Source organism: Hippocampus zosterae, chromosome 2, assembly GCF_025434085.1.
Source record: "Hippocampus zosterae strain Florida chromosome 2, ASM2543408v3, whole genome shotgun sequence".
NCBI classification, from domain to species: Eukaryota; Metazoa; Chordata; class Actinopteri; order Syngnathiformes; family Syngnathidae; genus Hippocampus; species Hippocampus zosterae.
The window spans coordinates 12,987,741-12,996,604 of NC_067452.1; the positions used below are offsets into that span (position 1 = coordinate 12,987,741).

At 41.9% G+C, this 8,864-nt stretch overlaps 1 protein-coding gene and 1 long non-coding RNA gene across 4 annotated transcripts in view; both read right to left on the reverse strand.

Annotated features, from left to right (window-relative positions):
* Nucleotides 1-8,622, reverse strand: part of kdm5c (lysine (K)-specific demethylase 5C) — a 31,001-nt gene extending 22,379 nt beyond the window's left edge. For all 3 annotated transcript variants that reach the window (XM_052057939.1, XM_052057938.1, XM_052057937.1), the window contains exons 1-4: nucleotides 8,257-8,622; nucleotides 6,834-6,981; nucleotides 3,237-3,318; nucleotides 3,018-3,136 (exon numbers count right to left, since the gene is read on the reverse strand). In XM_052057939.1, coding sequence (XP_051913899.1) covers nucleotides 3,018-3,136; nucleotides 3,237-3,318; nucleotides 6,834-6,977 — 345 coding nt within the window. In that variant the 5' untranslated portion in view covers nucleotides 6,978-6,981; nucleotides 8,257-8,622. The remainder of the gene's footprint in view (nucleotides 1-3,017; nucleotides 3,137-3,236; nucleotides 3,319-6,833; nucleotides 6,982-8,256) is intronic.
* LOC127596093 (uncharacterized) lies at nucleotides 1,208-3,011 on the reverse strand. Its single transcript, XR_007961379.1, has 2 exons — nucleotides 2,428-3,011; nucleotides 1,208-1,664 (listed from the first exon to the last, which is right to left on the reverse strand). It is a non-coding gene; the product is annotated as an uncharacterized LOC127596093 (long non-coding RNA).
* Nucleotides 8,623-8,864: the final 242 nt, after the last annotated feature.

Sequence of the window (8,864 nt, forward strand, 5' to 3'; positions counted from 1 at the left end):
TACTGTACTGACATCTGATTGTTCTGTTGGAGCTATGCTCAAGAAAATGCCATGGGGGGCTATATAATTGATTTTGTGATTTCCTCGCTCGATTTTCTGTTTTGATGCGTTATTTTCTATTTTCATAGTTTCATTGAAGGAATCATTAATTTACGTTTTTCGGGGGTGGTCATGAACGCCTCTTGAGTCGAAAGTAAGGAGTGTAGCTCCATCTAGTGGCTGCATTGTAGATTGCACATTATAATTCAGTGCGTCCAATATATGAAATTAAAAATAGCCCATTCATTGAAGGTGCGCCTCATAATCCAGTCCGCCTTTTAATGCGGAAAATACGGTACTGATAATTCCTTTGTGTCTACTGTAGCGCCATGTAACTGATGGGCATTTTTACCATTTTTCACCATTTAATTTTCACCCTACAATTGGTCATTTGTACCAGTTTTCTACTGAATATGTTTTTCATGGTAGTGAAGATGTTTAAATGTAGTATTTTTTTTTCCACTTGAACACTAGGTGCTTGATAACAAATGCTCCAAGGTGACACAATTGGGTTAATTTGTCGCTTTGTGACCAATAAAAATCAAGAAGACAATGACAAAAAAATGAAATAAAATCCATGTTTTTGAGCTAATACAGATCAGCAGAAAATTCATTTCCAGTCATGTGATCAGATTGGGACAAACTCTACAAGGCATCCAGATAAACAATAGGCCAGTGGTTCTCAACTTTTTTTCAATGAAGCACCCTCTGTCAAATATTTTTTCCAGCCAAGACTTAAAACTGAATGTTGTGCCGTAGGCGTCTGATTTATTAAACTTTGGAACTCCCATTTTTTTGGAAATACAGTGGTATACTGTAACAAGAAAAACACAAAGGAATAAATTATTTACAAATAAAGATTTGCGCACATGAAAATTAACATGGCATCCTTCCTTGGGATCATACAGTGCAAATCTGCTGATGTTGATTCAACACAGGGTGTACATTTGAACGCAGGCAAAGTGTCCACAGTAACCCATGTTGGACTAACATTAACTTGTGTGTTCAATGGTCAACATTCAATTGTGTTACAGCAACAAACTTGTTGACAGTGCAGCAATAATGACACTATTGAGCGTTGGCATGAACACTCAATGGTCATGCCAACACTATACAATATCAGCAAAAATACCCAATGCCCCACGGTCATAAATAAAACATTACAACATTTTAAGTCACGTTTCTTTTATTAAATACATTTCAGACAGGTCCTCAGACAGAAGTAGTATGTCCTTTCATCCTTTATGTAAAAACTGCCCATGCCAATAACGGTGAACAAATCCTCCTCTATTCTAAATGCTTACAGATAATCAATACAGAAACTAAGACCATTTCTGGTCAAAAGAAATACCTTATCATTATGAAGATGTTAACATTTGCCATATCGACACAAACATTCCATTCTGGCATTCAGTTAATAGTGGACATTAGATATTGGACAAGACGCAAACCCCTGGTCGGGACAGTGTTGCATCTGTCTGTGCGTGAACGGTGCCTTTATTTTAACACTTTGACATTGGCTGGCTGGCTGAACACTTCATCGTGGACACGCTTTAATCACCTGATGGCTGTTCCGATGCCAGGTGGTCTTGCAGAGTTTTTGAACCAGCTTCAAAATTACTTAGCTATAAAAAAAAACAAAAAAACAAAAAAACTGAGGAATATGGATACAAAACAAGACAGTGGAGCCTATTTCTTGTAGGCCTACATCGGCAAATGAGAAAATCTGATTTTATTTTTTTTTGCAAGTTAATACATAAATTTAAATTGATGAGGCCTTGTCTCCCAGATTGAGGAAGTGAGAATTCCACGGACATAGAGAATGTGAACGTTAACTTTTCGCACCAAAACTTAAATACAATCGAATTCCTTCAAGGACATTTGGAGATTAGGCATATTGTTTGTCAAGCAGCAGACAATTGACGTTGATTTGGCTAAATAGAGTACTCAGCAGTCCCCCAAAAAGTCACATGAAGCTCAACACTCTAGCTGCTAGCAAGGGTAGGAACTTTATCAAGAGCCAAATCCTGCCCGTTTTAGACCTCTCTACTCCAACACACCAAATTCAATTGATCATAATCATGATGAACTGATTCTTTCAATCAGATTAAGGAGGGATCTAAAACAGGCAGCTTATGGCTCTCGAGGAACCGGAGTTCCCCACCCCTGCTCAAGCTGCCTACACACCGTAGTCAACCAAAACATGTTAAATTTCGCCGTCTTCATTAACCCGACTGGCAGTGTAGCCCATGTAATTGCATGACATCACACAAAATACAACTTTTGACAACCGTTTTTAAAAATATGATCAGGAAAAGTGATGTGGGAACCAAGTTACAGGTGAAAAATAAAAATCATCAAATACCATCATGTGAAAGTTTTGCCTACCTGAGGGAAGTGTGATTCCATCTTGCAGGCGATGAGGAAAATGATAGACAATTTGCTCGCCTAGGCACTCCAAGCAGTCAACTTCAAGCAATACGTCAGGACGTGGTTACAATTTCAAATTGAAACCAATCAGGGTCGAATCAAGGCAACACCCCTTTTTAAAACATCAGTTCTAGACTACAAAGGCTATTTCATTACTGAGCGGTGTTGATGCAACATTGACATTCTATTTTTAACACCATCCCTGAAGTGTGAGCACTGGGCAAATTGCAGCGCAGTACAGATCTGTTCTAAAAAAAAATCATTAATTTTAAATAAAAGCTGAAACTGAAGAATTTTTTTTCAGGAAATCCCTTAATTCATTCTTAATTAAAAAGAAGCATCAACACTGAACATTGTGGTGTTTCACTTCAGCGTATTTGCATTTAGGGAGAAACTTTGACTTATGCTTAACTGCAGATTTTTTGATGGGATGCTACTTTTCAAAAATATTTTAAAATGTTACGTACCACCCAAAGTGCCTTTACGACCCCCATTTAAGAACCACTGTCATAGATGTTTTACCTTCAAAGGGTTAAGTTCATGTTCACCTTTGATAGACCAAATAGATCAAGGATGCGCCTCTCGATATGCGGGATTTTCAAGGAGGAAGCCTGGATCTCCCAAAACCTGGCAATGCGGTCCAAATAGTTAAGCTTCACGCGAGTCTCTGCCTGGGGAACAAAGAGGCATAAAGAACAAAGACAGTGAAAACATCTTCAATCATTTAATTCAACTAACAACATCAAACAGCCGGGTGTATAAATGACTTGCCTCCAGTTCATTAAGCCTCTGGATGCGTGGCGTAAATCGGAACGTATCCAGCTCCACTGAAAATGGTGGTTGCCAGTCCTATTTAGAACAAGAACATCACAATCAACATGTTGGTCATGAGCTGTCTCTGCTTGTTCCCCATACACAACAAGTATGAGATCAACGTGACGAAGAGGAGAGCATTTTCATGCAAGGTAGTGGATGGAACATTTGGATGTTGGGGATGGGAGCGCATGGGCCTTCGTCCTTCTGTAAATTCTCATACACAAACAGGCAGTAGGTGAAAAAAAATAATCTGTCAGGACAGCACCGAAAACAACTATTAACAAATTAACTAGTGGTCTTTTCATTTATTGCCCACATTTGTGAGTATTCAGGTACAGTATCTGGAGACAAGAGTTTAATTTTCCTCCCATGACCACCCTCGTAGTCCAGAAAACACTGAGCAAATCAATACAGCACTAATACACATCATTACACCCAGAGGATAAGACATACAGGACTTAGAACATAGATTGTCTTTAGCGTGAGCATTAAGGTAGCTAACTGAAAAGCGTAGCTATGTGACTGATGTACACAAAGTGTAATTGGCTTTATTTTGACAGTAAACTTCAAATTGGAATCCCAAAACCCAGCTGAAAGCCTCTTTTTGAAGAATGTTCAATAATACCAGTCTCGGACGGGACGACTTTAGCCCAATTTGCATCTGTACAACTGGCCTTTAACGGTATTTTGCCCATGTTTAGTGAACAATAAACACATGAAGACAGAACAGAAATTGCATATGTTTCTTGGCTGGATACCACATCAATACATTTCTTTGGGAAGAAAATGAAAGGCAGCAACAACCATACCACACTATTAGTAATAGCCAAATTAGTCCAGCAAAACTGGCTTAGTGGGTTTTATAAGCTTCTGTTTTCAAATCTTCATAGACTTTGCATTGTATTGGTGCACAAGTGCCCAGCGGCCCCAAGGCTCATGCTTTGGGGCCGCTGCACACTCTGCAATGCTTCTGAACTAGAACCCGTGGTCATAAAAATGCCAGTTGGCCACTCATCCCGGCACATTGGGCAATTTACAGAAGGGGGCAATTTAGTACACATACTACTTGCACTATGAATGGTGTGAGCCTGTATCGAGTAGTGATGGGACGAGCGACGCTGGTGCGTCAGCATAATACAGAGAGCTCAAGAGTGAAACCCCTCATCGGTGCGTGTATTGCTTTAAGAAAGAATCACGTGACCAATACAGGAACTGAATTGTTTGAATGTGCTGCGCCAAAGTGTGTTTATAAGGACACAAACTGTACCAATGTCGTGGGTTTGTTGGCTGGAGTTTTGCGAAATTATGGATCGTTCCAAGACGTTTTCCCCAGTGTGGAATAATTTTGATCTTGGTAATTTTTTTCTAGAAAATTTCGCAGTGAAAACAAAACAAAAAAAACCTTCGGTACATCTTTTTTTACAGCAACGGAGTGTCGCAGTTCGACAATCGCTGGCATTGTTGTATTGATCTCCCGTGAAGTAATCTCACGCGACGAGATTTCCGTTCTCGCGAGATCGGCCTTCAACCTTGCGGAAAGCAGACGATTGCCAAGTTGTGTAACGTAAAAACAAGTGTTGCGAACAAGTGTTGCGAACGTTTATTGTGGCCATATCACAGAAGCAGCTAACGTTGGATCGTTTTTTGCGATACTAAGTTCACTTTGAGAAAGTCTTGCATCATTGGAAGCAAAGAGGAGAATTTATGAACTCAGACTGAACCATGGAATGAAGTAAGAACCTATTGCTCGGCAAATTTTGTATGCCTGAATTAAATTTTTGCAGCATTTGTTTATAAGAAATAAGATCAGATATCTTTTATTTGTCCGAAACTGGGAAAATTTACAGTCTACAGCAGCAAATTTGGGGGGGAGAAAGAAGAAAAACAAAGTGTTTGCATGCACAAAAAAAAAAGCTTTGATGAACGGGACAAGCACAACATAAAATGATGGGCTGCTTGCAAAGCTGAATTATTGGGCAGCCGCTTTGAAGTTAATTGCCTTTCATCAACTTTTTTTCCCCCTTCTTGGAGAGTAGCCGGTGTTCAGTCGAATGGTTTCTAGCCCACGGATCACTGTCGGGCGCCAAGGGAGGTGCGTTCCCGTGTGTCAACAATTCCTGCCACGATGAAGCCGAGAACACCCCCGCCATTCACCCGGCCGACCCGCCACAGAGCCCAACGCCTCGTTGGCAGCCCCCTCGCCTGGCGGCGGACTCCCTTGCAGTGGGCCTAACAGGTGTTATGCCTTCCAAGTGAGGCCGCGGCGAGGTCAGCCACCCTCTGCCTCCGTCCACCCGCTTTAGCAGCAGTCGCCACGGCTACTCTTGCTTGCTGGCTCGCGGGCCTCAGCACTGTGCTCCGGGCCGACAAACAGAAAAGAGGGGGGCCAAAGGAAGGAGGGTGGGAGGTTGGGCTAAAGCAACACTACAGCAGTGATCCCCATTGTGCAGTTCACGATCGACCAGTACCCAGTGAATCAGTAGATAGTATTAATTCAATCACTGCCAGCCATCCCAATTTTATCCTATTAATATAGCCACAATTCATTTTTAAAATACCAAAAAAAGAAAACCCTGACTCTCCAACAATTTGTCACTGGATTGATATACAGGGCAGCCAATCGTACACCTGTTAAATGCCTCACCAATCATGCATGGACACCAACTGGCAAAACTAGCAGTTTCCATTTTGTTCTGTCTGCACTAAACTTAATAAAGTATAAAAATGATTAGGCAACGAAAGAAGCCAAGTATTTCCAAACAGATTGAGAAGAGGATTTTTGTTTTGTGGGGTGCTCCGCGACAGGGCATCTCAAGACTGTCCGCTGAGCGAGCAGGCCAGGGCAAAGCAGGCGATGTGCTCAGGCGTGCGTTGGCAGTTTCCCTGGCGCTGGAGAATGTCCCGCGGGACAGAGGAGCCAACCACCTGAACACCGCCTCTAGTCCACGTGTCCTCCGATAGCACTTGTTACGGCTGCCGGTTAGTGTGGTGGTGTGGGTGGCGGAGACTCGTATGCCTGGCTGACCAGTCTGTCACATTCTGAATTCATTTATTTATTTAAACTTCCCATGGTGCATGTTAGTTAATGTCCCAAATCTATGCTTTGTTAAAAATAATAGATATATTGTATTAAATGGAAAATATTTCCTGAAATATTTTGAAATAGGACATTTGAGAGCTGTAATTTTAATACCGTGACACAACTCTGTCTTGCTCGCCTTTAATTTGGAAATTCCTTTTTTTGCCTGTGTGAAAGCTAATGTGTATTTTGAGTGTCTATAATTGGCGGTGCACCTGCGATTCAAATTTTAGGTTACCGCAAAGCCCGTGGCCGAAAGTTGGCCCGTCATGAAATCTCGTGGCAGAATCCCACACACTGCGTATGTGTTGAGTGGAGTTCCACTGTGTCGCTCAGTAAATCAATCAAGTGTTTTTTCTACGCCCAGTTCATAGAAATGACAAGGGATAAAAGTGTGGAATAAATATGAAACAGTGAAAAGTGAACCAAGCATTTCGTCTTCAAGTTTCACAACTGAACAAATACTTACTGATGGTGGTCGAATTTTACAGATTCCAGACTTTTCTGCAATTGGACGTATTTTGGCGATGTAGCCCAGAGGATCCTTGAACTCCTCCCATGACGGCTCGAAAACGGGACACTCCGGAGGCGCTACAAACTCGTCCCCTTCCATTGCCCTGAAAAACATGATTTCATTTCTGAATATTGCAGGCAGTCACACCAATAGATAATTTAGCAAGATGTAGCGTTCAACATCAAAGCACGCGTTTTCGTTCATGCCATTCTATTCCACAAAATAGTCCCACACATCAGTGCCAAAGGTGGCAAATTTGATATTAAAAAAGGGACACATTTCAAAAAAATCATTTTGTTTTTCCAAAAATAAGAACAAAAAAGTCTACCAAAGATATAAATTTACATTAAAATGTTATTCACCCACAGGTTAGTGTAATAATAAGAGATGCAATGAGAGGCACGTTATGGTAGCTTATCTATAAAGTGCATAACTTTGGAACTTGAGGCATATATATTTCAATCCCTAAGTATGAGAAGGTCAAAGACGAAGCGTTTGTTTTATTCTCAGTGGGGGGCTGGTTATTTCTCATTCCCCAATTCAAGACAACAACGCGAACGCACCTTCTTTCACCGTCAACTCGATTGAAAGGGGTCAGAAGGAAAGTTAGCCACCCGATTTTTTCATTAGTTGTCAAGCATAGTCATCGATATTTTGGCACACTACGTGGCTGTTGCAAATGTTCCCCCTCAAAATAACATTTTCTTAAAGATCATACACTGGGGGTCACTAATCAAGACTTGAGTCAAGCAGGTTCGTTCAATCAGTGTTCGTGAAGCTTGTCCCGAAACAATGGCGTCTAGGCCATGAACTCGAAATACGACCACAAACGCATCAATTTGTCCAAGAGCGCTTTCTAGGAAAGTCTTTGAAATAACGCATTGACAACAAAGCAAAAAAAACGCACTCACGTTGAAATGAGGACGTTGAGTTTCACGAAGTTAAGATCAATGTTGGTGACTAGAGACCTGCTTGGGTTAAACCCCCCACAAACCACAAGACGATAATATCCGTTCCAATCAAAACAAGCCTCCACCTCTCTTGTTTCGCAAACCAATTAAGTGTTGTTGAGACTCTTACGCCTATATTATTTTAGCTTACTCACTGAATGTTATTTTTCTACACTCCCCAAACATTGGTGGTGTGAAATGGAGCTAACGTTAGCATCAAGGCCTCCGATCCAATTTTGCCATCGGACCATCTTGGTTAGCATTAGTTAGCTCAGAGGTGATAATAAGCAAACATTGGCACGGGGCTTCCGTGTCCTCACGCCAACGGCCAAGTCAATGCAGCGACTGGACATTATGTAACAAAAGCCGAGTCGCTTTGAGACACCAAAGGCATGAGAAAGCGCCATCGTATACGGTTGCTGACTGACCCGAAGACACCTCGATGTCCCGGGCTATGACGGGGCCGCTCTCCTTCGTCTTGTGGCAGTGACTGCTGACTGCTGCTTGTTGCTTAGAGGTTGTTGGCTAACGAGGGCCAGCTGTGCTTTGATGCCGCTGGCGAGCTAGCGCTGCTAAGAGCTACAAGCAAAGTTGGCAGCTTCAAATCACCCCTTACGTTCTACACTCTGCCAAAACACTCAAAATGTGGAAGCGAGGCATCCGTTTCATTTTAGGAACGAATCGCTACTGGTAACGGTCGAATTGTTAGTAATCCTTTTCCGACAAACACAATCACTCCTTTCAGGCCATCCTATCTTTCTTGACGAGTCGCCATCTTGTTTTCTTCTTTTCTTTTTTTTCTCTGACGGTTGAAGCGCAACCCCGTTTAATCGCAGCGCGTCCGCAACGTTCGCTCTTTGGAAGTAGTGCCCACGTACGCTGATTCACGGCGGTGTGTACGAAGGCAACAACGTGCTGTAGTTACAACAGTCCCTTCAAAGAATACGGTCTCAAAAGGAACACACTAACTGACATCAACTACTTTACTTACTTTAACTTGGAAACAAGGATGCATAGTTTCATGAGCTTTGTTTTC